Raw genomic sequence first — 20,571 nt, 5'->3', positions numbered from 1 at the left:
GGTATAGGAAATTATTTCTTCAGTAGTAGAACTGATGAATTTCTCCCCTCTAACCACCCCCTACCTACTCACACTGGCACCACCCAATTTCTTTTCAAAAGCCAGGACTTATTGGCAAATTATCTGGGAGTAAAGTGGGAGGAAAACATTTCAATGCAAAATTCAGAACTGCTTTATAGAAAGAAAAGTATGGGGAGGTTTGTTATCATTTATTTCCTCCAGTGTATCATTCAATTTCAGCTGTCTCACCTCTGAGAAGAAGCTCCCCCATTTTTCACTTATGTGCCTAAGAAACATCTCCCTGGCATCTCATTCTCTTTCCCTGTCTTTCACCAGCATTTCATTATTTCTTAACTGTCCCTCTCATGCTTGTCTCCCTTTTTCTTACTGATCCACGTGTCCTCATTTAGCAGTTTTCAGAAGCCAGGGAGAAATGTTGCAAATAATGTTAAATATGATTAATATCTTGAATTCCTTGAAATATGACATGCATGAGTTACAATGAAACCTCTTTTATTTCCCCATGAAATGCTTTTGCATAATGAGAAAGAAAATGTCCTCTATGCCCTAATCAGCCCTGACAGTTCCTGGACTCCCAAATACTTTTATTTATGGCATTATTTATTTCATCTCTAATAAATGGAGGGGAGAAAACCGCAGCAGGATCTGAGGAGGCCGCAGGAAAGAGGGAGACTATGGAGGGTGGAGGAATGCAGAAGCTGATCCTGCAAAGAGAGAGAAGGTTTCCAGAGGAAGAGAAGTCTGGCGAATGAGAGACCAAGGTCCTCAACCCGGAGAAGAAGAAAATAGGTCACTTTTCCAAGACTAAAAGAAAGCTCTGAAAAGGAAACCAACTTCACAGTGGAGAGATGACAGTCACACATCAAGGAGGAGACGTACCCAGAATTCTAACCTGGAGAGTGAAGATTGAAGGCTAGAAACCAAACCTGGGAGGGAGTTGCTGATATTGGAGTTAACCTAGGGGAGGGGTGATTTGTTCCCAAAATGGCTGGGAGAAGCCAGGGCAGTCCTCTAGATTTGAAGACATCGCTAGCCCAAGGGATCCTTCTCTGAACCACAGAGGCGCTTCCCTCATTCAAACAACTACTGAAATTTTGTGCCGTCCAGAAACCTTGCCCTGGTGGCCCCAGACACAGTGAGGAGCTGCCTGGGCAACGCAGAGAGCCAGAGCATTTGGGCAATTTTGGTCCAACAAGGGCACGCGCACACACACACACACACCCACACACACCCACACACCCCAAACGATATTGTTGTATCTAATCACCATCCCCAAAGGGGGTATCAGGTCATATTTTTCCCCTAAATTGCAGAGTCTACCTGCTACAAGAAGTGAGAATTTGCACATCTGGGTACATCTATGCAACTCGGCCACACACTTGAGTATCTGACTATGTGCAATTTCCTCAAAGAGCCTCAGTTTCCTCATCTGTAGAATGGGGAAACGGATTCTTTTATGCCCTCTCATAGGAATCTAATGACATAATGTAAAAGTCTGATGCTCTGTGTTTTCTTATGACGACATGAACTCGAAGGCCATGAGCTGGATATAGACAAAAGCCCCTGGGCGCGCAAACAACTCGCAGCAACCTGGGTCAAGCCTTCAAGATGTTCTCAGAAGGCTGGCGGAGCAATTTTCCATAGGCAGAAGAACGCGGTGTATTATCTTCCCAAGGTACACAAGCACTCCAGCTACCCCGCCCCGCCCAGCCCCAACTACTCCCAGCTGGCTGCAAGCCGAGAGTTTGGGGTCGTGCAGGGGTCGCCAAGAGCTCCTTCCTAAAACCGGGCCCCGCCCATAACAGCAGGAGCCTCAAGTGCACGGGGCTCCGAAGTCTCGTCCCGGCCAGAACCTCGCGCTGTTAGCAGGACGCCCTCGGGGTCCCGGCTCTTTCCTTCCCTTCCCCCGTCGGAGGCGCACACCAGGCTCGGCGACCACGCGGGCGGCAGCGGCGGCACCAGGCTCCGCCCCCGCCCCCATTATCATTAGCAGATATTACCCTAAACACTTGCTCTTTACCTCCTTTCTCCCTCCAGGCATTGGCGAGGCAGCCTGTCAATCAGGGCTCGGGCGGCAGCCCCCCGCGCAGGGGTTCGGCGATGCCAGGCTTCGCGACAGGCGGCGGTGGTGACGGCGGCCGCGGCACAGACACCCACCCTCCCACACGCGCGCACCCGGGCAGAGCCGGCGGGCGGGCGGCAGCGGCATCTTCGGAGCCCGGCGCCGGGCGCCGAGGGGGCGTGCGGCCGGGAAGCGGGCGGGAGGCGCAGGATGGAGGAAGAGATGCAGCCGGCAGAGGAGGGGCCCAGCGTCCCCAAAATCTACAAGCAGCGCGGCCCCTACAGCGTCCTCAAGACGTTCCCCGGCAAGAGGCCCGCGCTGGCCAAGCGCTACGAGCGACCCACCCTGGTGGAGCTGCCGCACGTGCGGCCGCCCCCGCCGCCCTTCGCCCCGCACGCCGCGGTCTCCATCAGCAGCAGCGAGCCGCCGCCGCCGCAGCAGTTCCAGGCGCAGGGATCTTTCCCCCCTGGGCCCGGCCGGGCCAACGCCGCCGCGTCGTCGTCGTCTCCGTCCGGCACGCCCGCCGCGTCCCAGGGCCACCTGAGGACTACGGCGCCGCCGCCCGCGGCCCCCGCCGCGTCATCATCCTCCTCTTTCGCCGCCGTCGTCAGGTACGGGTCGAGCCCGGCGGCCGCCGCGGGCAGCAGCAGCACGGGCGGCGACGGCGCCAGTCTGGAGCTCAGCGCAGGTACCAACTCTCGGGCGCAACTTTCCGTCCCGCCACGTCCGGGGGGAGGGGTGGGGCCCCGGGAAGGAGAAGCCCAGGGACCGCGGAGAGCCTGCGGCGCGCTGGGCCCAGCGGGAGGGCCGCGAGGGGAGAGCGGGGGTGGGCAGGGGGCGCGCACACCGGCTGAGGGAGGCTTCGGACGTCCGAGCGCACCCCGGAGGCCTCCACGCGCCGCGGCAACTTCTGGCGCTTCCCGGCCGCCCCCGCCGCCGCGTCCCGGGCTTCCGACGGCGCGCGCGCGCCTCCTAACAGGTGTCTCCGCCGCTCGCCTCCCGCTCGGCGCCCGGGGAACGCGGCGGTGGCGATGGGCGACCTGGCTGGTGGCGGGGGAGCCGGGGGCCGCGCGCGGGCTGGGAGTAGGGGCGGGACACCCTCGGGTGGCAGCGGCGGCCGCTCCGGGAGAAGCTGGCGCTCTTCGGCGACTCTCGAGGAAGCCCTCCCTCTCTGCGGCTTCACTTTTTCCTTCTGCTTCTTCCATTTCTCACTTCCCCTCCATTTGCTTCTCCTCTTTCCTTCCCGTTTGCTCTCTGGTTCTCTTTCTCCCTCGCTCTGTCGCGGTCCCTCAGCGGGCCCTAGGGCCGTTTGGTTTTGACCGTGCGAGCGCGCGCGGTCTCTGCCTGCCCCTTTTGCCACCCACCCCAGGGTCCCCGCGGGTGGCTGTAAGACGCGGGGCTCCCCCGGCAGCAGCCACGCGGGTGGGGCGGGCGGCCGCGACTTCAGGGACGGAGACTCCTGCCCCTCCCCCAGCCCCGAGAACCCCCGGCGCTCCAGGTCCCGCCGCCCGCCCGCCCTCCCCGCGCCGGGTGGGCGCTGCTGCGCGCCGTGATCCCGCGCCTCTCGAGCTTTCTGGGCCCGGGCCCCTCAGAAATGCCTTTCGGGGAGCACTCACCCCGGGTACGAGACTTCTGGTAAAAGCCGGCCCTCCTGCCCAGCTGCGGGGAGGGAGGCGGGCTGACGGGAGAGGCCGCAGCCTGGGGCCTGCGCCCAAGGGTGCACTGCTTCCTGAGGACGCGCAGCCCCGTTTATCCCGCTCCTCGGAACTAAAAAGTTCCTGCTCAGGCCTTTTACGGCACTTTGGAGCCCTCCGAATCTTGCATATAAGTGAATCCAAAGGTGGTTTTTTTTTTTTTTTTTTCCGCTAATGAAAAATAGGAGCATCGTCTTGAAATGAGTTATAGAAGCCTAAGCTCCTGTTCTGTTGTTTGTCAATATTTTGACACATGAAGGATTGGTTTTGAGAAAGAAAATCTAATTATAGGTTATAGTGAAGACTTGTCCTGTCACATCCCTCACTGATTTGGAGGGGTTCTTGTGTGGATGTCCTCATTGTTTGCAGGAGGTGGTTTTTTTTTTTCCCCTGTATTTGTATTCTGTTGTGCTTTTGTATTCGTTGTTAGGCTCTCCTTTCATTTTCCTCATTTTTCTAGTGTTTTCCCCCTTTCTTAGTGAGGTTTGTGTGCTTTCTGGGTTTGGGTTCTGGTTTTCTTACAAACTCCTTCATGGTCATTCCTGTTAATTTCCTAGCTCTGCATTCTTATTCAGAAGTTTGGGTCTTTTTCCCATATTCTGTACTTTGTGTACTCCTTTGCACAACCTCCAAGCCATCGTGTTCATTAGGGGTTTCCCCCTCTTTATCCACCCACTTCAGTCTTTAATCTCATCTTGCTTTCTCCTTTTAGACTTTGCTGACTGTTTTTCAGTCTTTTACCTTTTTTAAGACAGTATAAGTCTGCCCCCTTTCATTTTCATGTTCATCCATAGTTTTAACCTTACTTTTTCCTGCTGTTTTTCCTGTATTCTGTTTTCTGCACCAGTTACTTGCTGTCCTTTCCAGGGTCCCTTCTACTCTGGCAGTTTCCCCACTCTTATCCATAAAGAGTTTTTGTTGTTTTGTTTTCCCTTCTTACCTTGTTCTGAATGTCCTCTCTCAGTGTTTACTCTGATGTCCTGTTTAGTCTGTCTCTGTCCCCAGGTGGAAATCATGTCACTGATTCTAAAAGTGTGAAAAGGAGCTTGCCGATGCTCCTCAGATTCCCTGTATTTCTTATTCCCCTTTATTTTCAACATTTCTTATTTTTTTAAAGAGAGCTCATGAAGTGGCAAGCTTGATAGCCCCAAGAATAGGATGCCATGTGCTTGTTGGAAAGACAGGAATTGGGTTGTAGGTTTCTTCCTCGCAGTAAGGAAGATCAGTTCAATGGCTCAGTCGTGTCCGACTCTTTGGGACCCCCATGGGCTGCAGCACACCAGGCTTCCCTGTCCATCATCAACTCCTGGAGCTTGTTCAAACTCATGTCCATTGAGTCGGTGACAACATCCAACCATCTCATCCTCAATCATCCCCTTCTCCTGCCTTCAGTGTTTCCCAGCATCAGGGACTTTTCCAGTGAGTCAGTTCTTGGAAATGGTCAGGAGCAAAAAAAAAAAAAAAGACCTTAGTACTAGACATCATGAATTGTGGTCATAATATTAATCACTGGGGACAAAGCCATCTCTTAACGGGCACAGTGTGTGAGTGGCCCTCAGAAGGACAGGCGCCTGAAGAGATGATTGGCCCTTTGAGGAACTAGTGGTGCCGCTTTGAACCAATGAGCATGTGTGCCCCGCCAGCCATGTGAGCATACTTGGTGGAGTGGAGGCACGGTGGTGATTTGCTTGTTGCACCCTCCCTGCAGTGTTATTGCAATGTCTCAGGCCACCTGGTAAACTGAAAATAATCAAAACATCAATGAGATGAAATAAGTGAAGGATGGAAGAGAGATAACTGAGTGTCCAGAGTAAATGCTGTGAAAAGATGAAAGGGTTGAAATGAACCTTATTTGCCATTAAGGGCCATAAACCATTGAGAGGAGACATGTGATTTAAAATAGATTTTTCAGTGTTCTTATAAAATCTCCTGAAGAGAATAATTTTCCTTAAAAGGGGTAATATACCATGGTTCTAAAAGCATATTTTTCCTCTGTGGGAGGCTTAGAGTTAAAACCCACGTAGATCTTGATATGCAGCCTAAATTTGGCATCAGGAAATGGGAAATTGCATCTTTAAGCAGAGTACAATCAAAAATGAATTACAATAAATCCTATATAATTGCATAGGTCATTCTCTTTAATGAGATTTTATTAACCTGACTGTCAAGCTTTTGAGTCAGGCAGATATTTTATCTTCTTCAACTGATAAAAGTGTCAGCTATAAACCACCATATAAATATTCATAAATCTACACATCTGTGGCAGCCTATCAGCATCATTCTTTTGGACATTAAAAGCATTCTAATTACTTTCTGTCTAGCAGAGCTGAAATGCTGCCTGTTATAGTATGTGCTTGGCAGGCATGATTGCTTTTGTTTGCCATCACAAATAGCAGCATCCTATTTTATATACCGATGGTCCAGAAAATATTCAGGGATTGACTGAGCAGGATGAATATTAGGAAGCACCATCTGGTTTTGATAGCACCGAGTATATTAACTCATCTGTTAATTTTTGACACATCATTGATTTATTTATTTAGAAAAATTGCATCCTGTTTTGCTGTGTTGATGTTTGCCATTAGGGAAAAAAAACTGATGGCATTTTTTTAAAGACATACAGTAGTTCATTGATTTAAAAACAGGATGATGCTTCCAGAGATGCTTTCATTTTGTAACTTCTATTTTCTATGCCACAAAGTCCTCTCATAGAAGTTATATTAATGTTTTAAGAAAATCATCTATTTTGAGCTAGTTGGAAATCCTTTTAGTAGATTATAATAAATATATGGATATGTGGTAGTATAGGTCACAGAAATTTTTTTCTGCTTCTGCATTTTTAATATTAATATATTTCACCCTTCACTGGGCTAAAATCAAAAGGTTACCACTAATCTTGACTACTGTGATCTCCTTCATAGAAACAGAATACTCTTGGGGATCTGCTGTGATGGGCAAATTCCATTCAAGGCTTTACTTACAAAGAAGGATGTTAAAGTAGGGAGCCTGTGTTTCATTGCTGAGTTCCCATCCCTCTTCACTTACCAGATTTAGGATGGATTAAACCTCTTAAATTATGAAGAATTTCTAGAAATGACTTTTTGAATTACAAAAATAATCATGGGTTCAGATTCTGGACTCAAACTAGGCACAATTTGCAACATGGTGTTATCTCTTGACAGGTTTCACAATAAAGCAAATTTGAAAAACATGGTCATTTTAGAGTGTTTTATGATTGTGATTTTTAAAAAACATTTTATGATCTTTCATTTTAGGGAAGTTAGGGATAAAGTAAGTTGTGTTAAAACCTCTCTGTAATCTGTTGACTTTGTACTGCTTTGCTAACACTTGAGTGGAACATTCTGTGACTAGTGGGGGTAAAAAAGTTCAAAAAATTTAAAATACATGTTCACACATTGCTCAATTAAGAATCATGGATCAGTGTGTCATACAACTGTGTTCATATAAAAACAGAACTTTTCTCCTTTTCTTAGCAATAAGGGGCATCACACAGTACCTACACTTCTAATTATATTTTGTCTGGAAAGGTGAAGTATTGCTGGCTGCAATATATGTTAAGTGGAAAGATTTGCTGTTTTCCACCAAATATAATAGTAACATTTTTCATCGCACTCTTCAATGTATTGACATAAAATACTATTCAAATATTATAAGGTACTGAAAAGAAAATTCAGCCTTTTAATGGCTACAGTGGCTATTTTTACATATATCAGTTCTGAGAACAAATTCTGAATAAAACATTCAGAAAAACTGCAGACAAGAACTGTTTTGTAGCTGTAACTATTCTCTGAGGTTCTGAATGCACTTTAATACATTATCCATAATAGCATAATACATAATGACTTTTTCTCAACATATTACGAGTTTCTCCTTCAGTTAAGAAAACAAATCACGCTTGTCTATACATCAGATTTTTTTTCCCCTTAAAATCTATACCGTAGTGTGATTTATCAGTATTCAGACAACTGAACTCCTTTTAGGACACTGGACAAATATATTCAAGCTGTTTTTTCTAAGCAATTCTGTTTTAATCTTTCTTTTCATATTAAAGGTGTATAGGCTATGAATCGATTGGGACTATTCTGATTAAAATGCATACAGTAAATACAACTTCAGGTCTGAAATGGGATTATAGGATTAAATGAATGAAAACTGCTAATGTACCAGAATTGAGAATCCCCAATCAATATTGTCCTTTGATTTCACTAATAAAAGAACAAAAACCTGGAAGTAAAAAATGAGAATGCAACATCTTAAACCTTGTATGGTTCAGCTGTTTACTTTCTGATTTATTCAGTTTTGGCCATTGTAAAATATAATGCCCAACTATTTGAAGTCTTTCTCAGTTACATTTCAGTTCAAATCATGAGTTCATTTCTTTCTTTCCACCAGGCTGTGGGCAGAGTCATCATGACTTCCAGTGTTTGGTGTAGGAAAGACAGTTCCCATATACACATCCCCTTTTCTCCAAAGTAGCAAGCCAGCTTTATCTCAGCTGCTACTTGGGTCAAGTTTCACGGCCCGTCAGTCAGCTCTAGACTAAAACTATACCTGGCATCTAGTTCTTTCTTCAGCACTCAAAGTAATTGTGGTTAAAAAGCAGGCCTGTGCCTCATATTTGTGGGATTCAGGGTGAGAATACAAATGCTGTAAACTAAGATACTGTTTTATCTACAAGAGTCCCCGCATGTATTCAGTAAATATTTCGTGAGATACTGTGCTGGCCCTCAAGCTCCAGTCCACTCATGGAATATACAGTCTCTTAGGTCTCTGCTGAGCTGAAGAGTACTGGCCTCTGTGTTCTGACTTGTCATTTTTCCTGAGGGTTTACGAATGGTAGCGTTTTATAGATGTGGGAGATGTGAGGGGTGCTTCCTGTGTACTCTGGGCCTTAGATAAATAGTTAGAAAAGGAGACTTGTCCCCCTCCTGCTGATATCTTAGTTACTTTAGGAAGGCTAGTAAGAAAAAACAAAGAAGAGCATGACGTACTGTATGGAGATTTCTAAAGGTTGGTTTTACTGGTCGTTAACCTGGGTTTTCTAGAGAAATCAATTTTCTTAAATCACAATTATTCTGGTTTGTTGTCCCCAAAGAAACCCTTGAGCATCTCACCATTTTTCACTTTTAAAGGTCTTTTTTTCCTTGGTAAAGATACAGCTAGACAACATTTCCAGGGACAACAAGCAACTAGTTGTTTCAGGCACCGAGTCGTGTCCGACTCTGAGACCCCGTGGACTGTGGCACGCCAGGCGTCCCTATCCTTACCATCTCCCGAAGCTTGCTCAAACTGATGTCCACTGAGTCAGTAATGCCATCCCACCATCTCATGCTCTTGTCCCCTTGTGCTGCTTTCAATCTTTCCCAACGTCAGGGTCTTCTCTAATGAGTAGGCTCTTTGCATCAAGTGGCCAAAGTATTGGAGCTTCAGCGTCAGTCCTTCAGTGACTAGTTATATTTCTATAATAAACAATAGATATTGGCATCTAGAATCTACAGTATTTTGTTTGTTGCCACTATTTTACATAGAGGGGAGAGGAAATAAGAGGCACCCTCATTGCCAAATATAAACCCTAAAAAAATATCTCTCTGGGTTTTTATAAATTGCCCATTCTGGGTGGTGGTCTACAAAGAAGAGACTGTTGATGTAGCGCTTACATTTAGGGTGAATTTTCAGAACTCTTAGACTGACAACATTAAGTCACATTTTCACAATATTGACTGGGGCAGGGAGCGGGGGCCTTTCCATATTTTTTCTTTTTGAGGTGAACTGATTGCTTTCTATCCGTTTTTTGCTTTCCACTGATTGACAGTTAACACGCTTTGGAATACATTTGTGGAAACTGACTGGCCCTGTCTGTGCATGCCAGTTAAGAGATTTGGTGGGAGAATCCCTGAGAAGGGCACTGTTGCTTTTCAGATGCTGCTGCTATAGATCAGGCTAAGGTATCAGATACAGGAAAGAATTACCAACCCAGATGGTGGATGACACAGTGTTGCTTTGGGGCTCCTCCTCATTTGCCTCATAGGCCCACTCCTTGTTTTATCTTAGGTGTTTAGTGAGTACTTCACCTCTCGTTCTTCTCCAGTTTGCATCTGGGAGCAACGTACTCTCAGTGGGGATTGTATCAGCTGATTAATAGCAAGGGCATGAGGGCACTCCAGAAATAGCAGTAATGAATGCTGTAAGCTCCCCTGTCAATGAGGAGTTGAGTCTGCAGGGCTGGCTTGATTCATTAGAGTGAGGATGTTAATGAAGCCAAAGGTGTTGGTTCGGAGCTGTGCAGGCCAGCCGATGCCATAGAGAGGGGGTCTCTATTCGGTGCCCCAGTCCCATCCAGCCATTTCCCAGAATCGAGTTGGGGTGGCTCATCGGGAGCAGCAGGAAGCTGTGCATCCAGGTACATGTGGATTCACTGTGTCACACCGGTGTGCGGCAGAGAGTAGAAGTCCATGGTTCTGACATTTCTGAATGTTGAGCTCCAAGTCGAGGACCCTCTGTCCCTTGTCTTGGCTGTCAGTCTCTGACGTGTCTTCTCCTCTGTTTCAGAGAGTCGTATGATCTTGGACGCTTTTGCTCAACAATGCAGCCGAGTCCTTAGCCTCTTAAATTGTGGAGGCAAACTTCTAGACTCCAACCATTCTCAATCCATGATATCTTGTGTGAAGCAGGAAGGCTCAAGTTACACTGAAAGACAGGAACCATGTCCTGTTGGCAAAGGGGTCCACAGTCAGACCTCAGACAATTTAGACATTGAAATGCAATATATGCAAAGGAAACAACAAACTTCTGCGTTTTTGAGAGTTTTCACCGACTCCCTGCAAAATTACCTGCTCTCAGGGAGCTTTCCAACTCCAAACACCTCCTCGGTCAGCGAGTATGGCCACCTGGCGGATGTGGATCCTCTGTCAACATCCCCCGTGCACACGCTAGGTGGCTGGACCTCCCCAGCAACATCTGAATCCCATGGTCACCCATCATCATCTACGCTGCCTGAGGAGGAAGAGGAGGAGGAAGAGGAAGGCTACTGTCCCCGATGCCAAGAGCTGGAGCAGGAGGTGATTTCGCTGCAACAAGAAAACGAAGAACTCAGAAGAAAGTTAGAGAGCATCCCAGGTACCCTGCCCTGTTACTTAAAAGCCACTGCCACTCATTTTCCGTTGTCCCATTTGTGTGTGTGTGTGTGTGTGTATGTGTGTGTGGTTTTTGTTGTTGTCTGTTAGAACCAGTGATGTAGAAAAGTTGGGAAAACAGGCATGTGCAGTATTAGTCTGCCAGTGCCAAACAAATTTCAGATTGAGCTACTAGTCTTGTCCTGTGTTTAAGTCACAGTCCTCTAGGGTATAGACCTGAAGGCTGTAGTCCTATTAAAAAGATGTCTCCATTGATACAAACGTGATTCCAAGGTTGTAGTGCAGTGAGACTGAAATAGGCCATGTGCTGTGGGCTTGAGTTTTCTTCACTAAGTGATCCTGTTCCTTTTAAATAGCTTTTGTATCTGTAAAGATTTTGATATATGTGTTTTATCAGTCTGTGATAGAAATTGAAATGAAATGACACCTACAAAGGCAGCACTCAGAGAACAAATTGTCTCTTCCATTCCATTAATCTCCCGCCTTTCTTGTTAAGTTTCAACAGGTGTGGTTTCTTTAGCATGCAGACTCCCCCTAAAGTTAACGAGCAACTGTGAACTAAAAGGAATAGCTCAAAGATAGGCTAGTCCCAAACCAGTTGTGCTCCTGGCTAAACATGAGGCATTCACTGCCTCTCAGAGACACTAGATTTGCAGAGTAGTAAAGTCATCTTTATGGCAAGATCTTCTGTGGGTTGCAAAGCCATTTTTTCCTTATTTGGGAAGGTTCTGATTTTGTATATAGCTTTGACTTCATTGCTACATGTCTGTGGCTTTGCAGAGAGACTGGCATGATATTGTAAATCAACTATACTTCAGTTTTTTAAAAAGAATATATAGCAATGCTAAATAAATAAAAGACAGTAAAGCCTTTTTTTATAGGAACTCCCTGGCTGTCCAGTGGTTAGGACTCTGCTTTCATTGCCAAGGATTTGGGTTCAATCCCTTGTCCAGGAACTAAGCTGTAAGGGATGGCCAAAGAAACAAGAGACATTAAAACCTTTTTAATCATGCAGCCCATTGATAAAAAATTTTGAGCATGTATCCACCAGTGTACACATCCATTGATTATTTACCTGCATGTACTACTATACTAACATATTATGTTCAAAGTAAAGCATACATAATACATTTAAAATTTTTAAGGCTGATCCATAAATAGAAATTATGTTTTTTTTCCTTCTTTGATGTCTTTGCATCACACAGTTTGGCAGCTTACGTAGAAAGAAGGAAATGTTGACTAAAGTTACCCGCTTGTTTATTAGAAATGCCAAACAAAAAGTTTACTTTCCTTCTGTCCTTTTATTTAAAGCATTTCCCGGATAGTGCTGAGGTTTGGCTCAGAATATCTTGGAGTTAGATTGAGTGCAGTTTGTCCTGTGGGAGACAAGCAAGAGGTGAAGTAAATCCATTCTTGGTTGTTGCAGTTGAGCTCTGGAGTTAGATGCAAAGTCTAACTCCAGGAGAGAGACTGGTGGAACCCAGAAGAATGCAGTAGAACCAGAGCCCTGTTGGTTTCTCCTGGTCAGAGAGATACGGGTGCAGCTAACAGACTGGCATTTTACACCTTTCACAGTTGTGTGAATTATGATCCATTAACTGTGGGTTTTAATATCAAAAGGGTATGTCGCATCTCACTCCCCACTGCTGTTTCATTAGGGGAGAACACGGTGTCCTGAGGTCAGCCAACTGCAGGTTCTTGAATTAGCCGTTCAGCACTGTGGGTAGGGGTTTCACGGCGCAAGGGCGGGTGACACGCACGCAGAGCACTGCTGCCCAACTCCTCATCCTGAATGTGTGGCAAGCCGTCTGTCCTTGGTAAACTTACTCAGCCAATGTGAGGTTCACTCCATCTGCTTTTTCCTGAATCTGCACAGGTGAAATATCTGTGTCAGGAGTAAATCATTGCTGGCCTGCCACTAATCGTCTTTTTCGACTGCCCAGAAAAACAAAAATGCTGCAATTTCTTGAGTCTTCTTGATGGCCAGACATTGAATGACTCTTGTTGAAAGTAGGCTAATGATCCCCACTGTTAGTGTAAACACCCACCACTGCTGCTGTAAAGAGTCACCTCCATGAACTTGAATGAATAGCCATTCTACATAGAGAACCTTGATTGCTTTAATTAGTCCATTTGTTGTTCAGTCACTCAGTTCTGTCCGACTCTTTGTGACCCCATAAACTTCAGTTTTCCCAGGCTTCCCTGTCCTTCACCATCTCCCGGAGCTTGCTCAAACTTATGTCCATTGAGTCAGTGATGACATCCAACCATCTCATCTGTTGTCCCCTTCTCCTCCTGCCTTCAGTCTTTCGAACATCAGAGTCTTTTCTAATGAGTCGACTCTTCCCATCAGGTGGCCTTCAGTTTCAGCATCAGTCCTTCCAGTGAATATTCAGGTTTGATTTCTTTTAGGTTTGACTGGTTTGATCTCCTTGCAGTCCAAGGGATTCTTCAAGAGCATAGTTGAAAAGCATCAATTCTTTGGCGCTAGCTTTCTTTATGGTCCAGCTCTCACATCCATACATGACTACTGGAAAAACCATAGCTTTGATTAGACAGATCTTTGTTGGCCAACTAAAGTCTCTGCTTTTTAATATGCTGTCTAGGTTAGTCACAGCTTTTCTTCTGAGGAACAATCGTCTTTTGATTTTGTGGCTGCAGTCACCATCTTGCAGTGATTTTGAAGCCCAAGAAAATAAAGTTCATCACTTTTTTCTATTGTTTCCCCGTCTATTTGCTGTGAAGTGATAGGACTGTATGCAATGATCTTTGTTTTTTGAATGTTGAATTTTAAGCCAGCCTTTTCACTCTCTTTGACCTTTATCAGAAGACTCTTTAGTTCCTCTTTGCTTTCTGCCATTAGGGTGGTATCTTCTGCATATCTGAGATTGTTGATATTACTCCAGCAATCTTGATTCCATCTTGTGCTTCGTCCAGCCCAACATTTTGCATGATGTACTCTGCATATAAGTTAAATAAGCAGGGTAACAATATATAGCCTTGATGTACTCCTTTCCCCATTTTGAACCAGTCCGTTGTTACAGGTCTGGTTCTAACTGTTGCTTCTTGACCTCCATACAGGTTACTCAGGAGACAGGTCAGGTGGTCTGATATTCCCATCTCTTTCAGAATTTTCCACAGTGTGTTGTGATCCACACAGTCAAAGACTTTAGCATAGTCAGTGAAGCAAAAGTAGATGTTTTTCTGTAATTCTCTGCAATTTGATCTCTGGTTCCTCTGCCTTTTCTAAATCTTGAACATCTGGAAGTTCTCAGTACACATAATGGTGAAGTTGGGCTTGGAGAATTTTGAGCATTACTTTGCTGACATGTGAAATGAGTACAATTGTATGGTAGTTTGAACATTCTTTGACATTGCCTTCCTTTGGGTTTCAAATGAAAACTGGCCTTTCCAGTCCTGTGGTCACTGCTGAGTTTTCCATATTTGCTGGCATATTGAGTGCAGCACTTTAACAGCATCATGTTTTAGGACTTGAAATAACTCAGCAGCAATTCCATCACCTACACTAACTTGGTTCATATGATGCTACCTAAGGCCCACTTGACTTCACACTCCAGGATGTCTGGCTCTAGGTGAGTGATCATACCATCATGGTTATCTGGGTTTTAAGATCTTTTCTGTATAGTTCTGTGTATTCTTGCCACCTCTTCTTAATATCTTCTGCTAGGTCCATACCATTTCTGTCCTTTCTTGTGCCCATGTTTGCATGAAATGTTCCCTTAGTATCTCTGATTTTCTTGACGAGATCTCTCGTCTTTCCTATTGTATTGTTTTCCTCTATTTCTTTGCATTGTTCACTTAGGAAGGCTTCCTTATCTCTCCTTGCTGTTCTTTGGAACTCTGCATTCAGTTGGGTATATGTTTCCCTTTCTCCTTTGCCTTTCACTTCTTTTCTCAGCTATTTGTAAGGCCTCCTAAGACAGCCATTTTGCCTTTTTGCATTTCTTTTTCTTGGGGATGGTTTTGATCATCACCTCCTGTATAATGTCACAGACCTCCATCCATATTTCTTCAGGCACTGTGTCTTATCAGATCTAGTCCCTTGAATCTATTTGTCGCTTCCACTAAATAATCATAAGGGATTTGATTTAGGTCATACTAAAGGAAATCAGTCCTGAATATTCATTGGAAGGACCCGATGCTGAAGCTGAAACTCCAGTACTTTGGCCACCTGATGCAAAGAACTGACTCAGTAGAAAAGACCCTGATGCTGGGAAAGATTGAAGGTGGGAGGAGAAGGGGATGACAGAGGATGAGATGGATGCCATCACTGAATCAATGGACATGAGTTTGAGTAAACTCTGAGAGTTGGCAATGGACAGGGAAGCCTGGCATGCTGCAGTCCATGGGGTCACAAAGAGTCAAACACTTCTGAGTGACTGAACATAACTGAATTAAATGGATACCTTAGTGGCCTAGTGATTTTTCCCATTTTTTTCCATTTAAGTCTGAATTTGCAATAAGGAGTTCATGATCTGAGCCATAATCAGCTCCTTGTCTTGTTTTTGCTGACTGTATGGAGCTTCTCCATCTGTGGCTGCAAAAAATATAATCAGTCTGATTTCAGTATTGACCATCTGGTGATGTCCATGTGTAGAGTCATCTCTTGTGTTGTTGGAAGAATGTGTTTGCTGTGACCAGTGCGTTCTCTTGGCAAAACGCCATTAGCCTTTGCCCTGCTTCATTTTGTTCTCCAAGGCCAAATTTGCCTATTATTCCAGGTATCTTTTGACGCCCTACTTTTGCATTCCAGTCCCCTATGATGAAAAGGACATCTTTTTTTGGTATTGGTTCTAGAATGTCTTGTAAGTCTTCATAGAAATGTTCAGCTTCAGCTTCTTCGGCATTAGTGGTTGGGTCACAGCCTTGGACTACTGTGATATTGAATGATTTGCCTTAAAAATGAACAGAGATCATTCTGTCGTTGAGATTGCACCCAAGTACTACAGCATTTCAGACTCTTGTTGACTATGAGGGCTACTCCATTTCTTCTAAGGGAAGTAGGTATTTAGAAAAGGCAGAGGAACCAGAGATCAAATTGCAGAGAATTACAATAGTAGGTATAATGGTCATTGAAATAAATTCGCCCCTTCAGGTCCATTTTAGTTCACTGATTTCTTTAATGTCGGAGTTTAGTTGAGTTTAGTCCATACTGAAACTCAACCATATAGGTAAAAATTGCTTTGTCCATTATGTATAGTAAAAAACAGTGTGAAATGCAGGAAAGACGAGCTATTTTGATTACTTGACTCATGGATTCATTGCCCAGGGACATGAGTGCTGGGCGTCCGGTTGAAAGTGCCACTTAAGATGAAAACTTGAATCAGAAGGACATCATTGACCTCTTGCCCTCACCCCCCAGGCTCCATCTTTGGCTAAACACAAACCAGACTGTAGATGATGGCCCAAGAAAGCAGTCTGGCTAGCTGTAATGAGCTAGCTCTCCCTTTGGTGTTGGGAGTCAGGGGAATCTGTTATTTTTTCCCGTATGAAGAAAAGTGTGGCAAATAATGTCTGGTTTTGCACATAACCGGAGTATTTTGCAAGCAGTAACTTTGCTGTGAGACTTGAGGTCAGTTTTCCCTAAGCAGTGTCCACGCTTTCCAACGATCACAGCGGGCCTTTGTTATCCTAGAGGCCAGTATATTTCCGTGGAAGCACCTGGGGCTTTCTTTTCGTAGGATCTGCCCTTGTGTCACAGGATCACTCTTCCTGTGGCCAAGCAGGCGGATGAGTACAAAGGGGAGAGGAGCATGCGGAGTGAGCAGAGGGAGTCAGGTGCTGGAGATGATGGGGGCACCTGTTGTGGGTTGGAGTAGGGGAGGAGTTCCTCGGGCGCGTCCCTCTCTCCAGAGTCCCTCTCTCCAGAGTCATGCTATTGAGCAGTCTGAGATTCCGCTTTCTTCTTGTTTTTCCCTGAAATAAGGCGTTCATACCTGGGAGTAGTTCTTGAACTAAGAATTCAAAAGAAATGAGTCTATTTAGTCTACAGGGGGAAGGTACTTTCAGCTATAAAAGGGAGACAGGAAGGCACCAGCCCTCACCTCAAGGAAGGAGGCTGGGAAGAGGTGTTCTTTCCAGCACCACCTGAGACAGCCTTTGTTTATTGTATTATTTGTGAAACATCCAACAAAGTTGTATTGAGTATCAGCTACATGCAAGCGAGGGGCTTCCAGAAAGTACTTTCTAACTTACTTTCCAGAGTTATTTGCAGAAGTAGGTAACTAAATATTTTATCCCAGGAGGTAGCATTAGCACATTTTCTTTTGTATTAGAAGTTACACTAGACATTACACTAGATACTACATCACACTAGAAATTACGGAGTCTTTAGAAGTTTACATTTTTTAAAAGAAATAGGTTTAAAGAAAAAAGTCACAAAAGGAAGATACTGGGGTCAGGGATACAAAGAGCTGAGAGGTTATTAAAAGAAGAAAAATGATGGGCAGACATTTCAATGGAGAAGGTGTCAAGTTACAGTAGTCACTTTTATTTAGAAAGCTTGCAGTCAGCACTGGTTAAAGGGAACTCATAAGGGAGTTGGGTATAAAAGGCCATATTTCATCTAATTTCAACCCTCATTGAATATAAGACACACCAGTAGTTTATGTTCCATTAAGAAGAAAAAACACTTCAAATCTTAATTGCCCTTTATAATTGTCTTTGAACACCAAGTTTAGAGATTTTAAAATATGACAAAATGTAGGTATTAAAAACATAAAATATGGTAATTAAAAAACCACTTCCAACAGTACTCTATACAAAATAGACAACCAACAAGGATCTGCTATGTAGAACCCGGAACTGTGCTCAAGAATCTGGAAAAAAATACATACATACATACGCGCGCACACACACACACACACACACATTTATATGTAACTGAGGGCTTCTTTGGTGGTGCTAGTAGTAAAGAACCTGCCTGCCAATGTAGGACATAAAATTGCAGGTTTGATCCCTGGGTCAGGAAAATCTGCTAGAGGAGGGTGTGGCAACCCACTCCAGTATTGTCTGGAGAATCCCATGGATGGAGGAGCCTGGCAGGACCCCATGATCTGCCATGGGGTCTCAAGAGTCGGACATGACTGAGTGACTTTCACTTTCATGCGTATATAACTGAATAACTGTGCTGTACACCTGAAACTAACATGATATTGTTAATCAACTTCAGTAAAATTTTAGAAATAATCATAACTTCCAAAGTAAAATAACTGTGACATTGAAAATACCTTGAAACTTTCTAAGTGCAGATATAGGGAAGGTAAACTTAACTGTTGATATTATTAAAGAACATTCTACTTTTTTAAATGTACGTTTTTTTATCATCTCGATTTATCTTTATAACTCCAAACAAAAATTAATGTTCACATTTTACAGAGCTAGTTTATTACCCTCTTCCACCCTCAAAATATAGTTGATTCTTGTCGTTCACTGTAGTTCTGTGCAGCCTCAGGTCGCAACGTTTTTGTCAACCAGTCAGTTCATAACCTCATTTTAAGTATGTGTTTGTTTAAAGAGGCCTTGTTTAATATATAGTGCTGGTCGGTTGACACTAAATTCACAGCCCTGTGACTCACAGCTGAGCCAAGCTTATCTCATACACATCTTCCCCTTGAAGCGCATCACAGCCTCGTGCTCAGGAACACTACACGGCACTTCAGCTCTATGTTTGGGACCCATCTTAAACAGCAAGATCACCACACAGGAAAAGCACAAAAATGAAAAGAACGTGGCACTAACTAGACCATGGAAAGAACCCTCACTGTCATATGAGGGCTGAAACAAGCGGGCAGAGCGTATCCTTGTTCAGCCTCAGCCAGGAGTGTATGATTCCAGCAACTCGGGTTTCTTGGTGACCTGCCAAAGTCCTCCAGTGCCAGCAAGAGCACCCCAAATTCGAATTTGACCATTACAGATTCATGTCAGTGAGTCAGGTGTGTGTGCTAAGTCACTTCATTCGTTTCCAACTCTCTGCGGCCCTGTGGACTGTAGCCCACCAGGCTCCTCTGTCCGTGGGATTCTCCAGTCGAGAATACTGGCGTGGGTTGCCAGGCCCTCCTCCAGGGGATCTTCCCGACCCAGAGATCAAACCTGAGTCTCTCATGTCTCCTGCGTTGGCAGGTAGGTTCTTTACCACTAGCACCACCTGGGAAGTCCATTAGCAAGTAGGCAAGTGTACAGAACCTGCAAATAATGAGGATCACTTGCACTAACTCACAAGGCTAAGCTCTGAAGTATGCAGTCTGATCTTAAGTAAGGATACTGTAAGAAGGTTTTAAAAAGATAAATCAGTGTCCGTTTCTGGATAACTAGTTTTGGGAGAACAAAAAGGCCCTGGAGGAGCCGCAGTGTCTGCTAGTGCCCACCTTGCTTGCACCGCCTCCAGCTCACACGTGCCAGAAGTGCCTGTGGGAGAAGGCTCGGGTCGACTGCCGTCCCTGAGACACACAGTGATCGTATTTAATGTGGGCGTTCTAGGGAGAATGAGGAGACACAAATATGTTCTGAGAAAAAAAAAAAAGAGCAAGTGATAGGGACAGAGGAGGAAACAATTGAGTTCTTTGACTTAGGATTGGTAAATGTCACACAGCTCTTGCTGTAAGCTGTGAGAGAGACTGTGGGACACGAAAGAGCATGAGCCGAAGAAAATGGCTCTAGAGTCAAACCCGGGCTTGGATTCCTGCTCCTGCTACTTGCTGGCAGTGGTTTGGGCAAATTACATAACCATTCTGAGCCTCAGTTTCTGGTTTCTGTACCATGAGGTTAGTAACACTGGAATGATGAAGTATTGAGCTCATCAAGTAACAATGAAGTGCCTGCTAGATCTTCTAGGAAACACTCCGTACAGAGCAGCAACCTTGAGAGACCAAGAGGGACGCTGTGCTGTGCCCGAGAATACAGAAAAGTGGTTTTCTTAGGTTGGTGGTGGTGGTCTTAACCTTGTAAAGAGGTGGGCATTGAGTTAGTTACCCGGGTGGGGAACTTCAGCTCCGTTCATAAGCATCTCTGTTCCTACTTCATGTCGGTCTTCTGTCCTTTGGATTCCACCTTGTTATGTGCCCATCCATATGGAGTCCTTGTCTCTCTCCCCACGGCTTTCATCCACACCTGACTCAGAACGTGGCCTCTTGCAGTATCTGTTCAATCCCAGGCTGTCCCAGATGAAACAGCACACATCACCCCCTGCTGAATGCCTCTCGGCTTCACGTGGTGCATGGAGTAAATTCCAGCACCCTTAGTGTGGCATGGCATGATGTCCTTCGCTACCTGAGTCCTCCTGTTCAATTTTGGAGGCTCGCCCTTCAGTTCCCACCAGGCCCTGAGTGCTCCAACCCCTCTGGACAATTTGTGATTCCTAAACCTCCATGCGCTTGGTTCTGCATGCTCAATCACTCAGTCATGTCTGACTCTGCAGCGCCATGGACTGTAGCCTGCCAGGCTCCTGTGCATGGAATTTTCCAGGCAAGAATACTGAGGTGGGTTGCCATTTCTTACTCCAGGGAATCTTCCTGAACCAGGGATTGAACCCATGTCTCCTGCACTGGCAGGCAGTTTCTTTACCTCTTGCTTCTGGTCTTCCCTTAACTCCTGCTGTCCCTCCAGTCTAAGGACATACCCT

General features: G+C 45.1%; 1 protein-coding gene across 1 annotated transcript in view; it reads left to right on the top strand.

Annotated features, from left to right (window-relative positions):
• The first annotated feature begins 2,293 nt into the window (after positions 1 to 2,293).
• Positions 2,294 to 20,571, top strand: part of BEND4 (BEN domain containing 4) — a 29,125-nt gene continuing 10,847 nt past the window's right edge. Inside the window, exons 1-2 of the mRNA XM_052642327.1 lie at positions 2,294 to 2,771; positions 10,348 to 10,914. Coding sequence (XP_052498287.1) covers positions 2,294 to 2,771; positions 10,348 to 10,914 — 1,045 coding nt within the window. The remainder of the gene's footprint in view (positions 2,772 to 10,347; positions 10,915 to 20,571) is intronic.

Source organism: Budorcas taxicolor, chromosome 6 (assembly GCF_023091745.1).
Source record: "Budorcas taxicolor isolate Tak-1 chromosome 6, Takin1.1, whole genome shotgun sequence".
NCBI classification, from domain to species: Eukaryota; Metazoa; Chordata; class Mammalia; order Artiodactyla; family Bovidae; genus Budorcas; species Budorcas taxicolor.
Note: the sequence above shows the minus strand (reverse complement) of the source record. Positions and strands in the feature narration are given on the sequence as shown.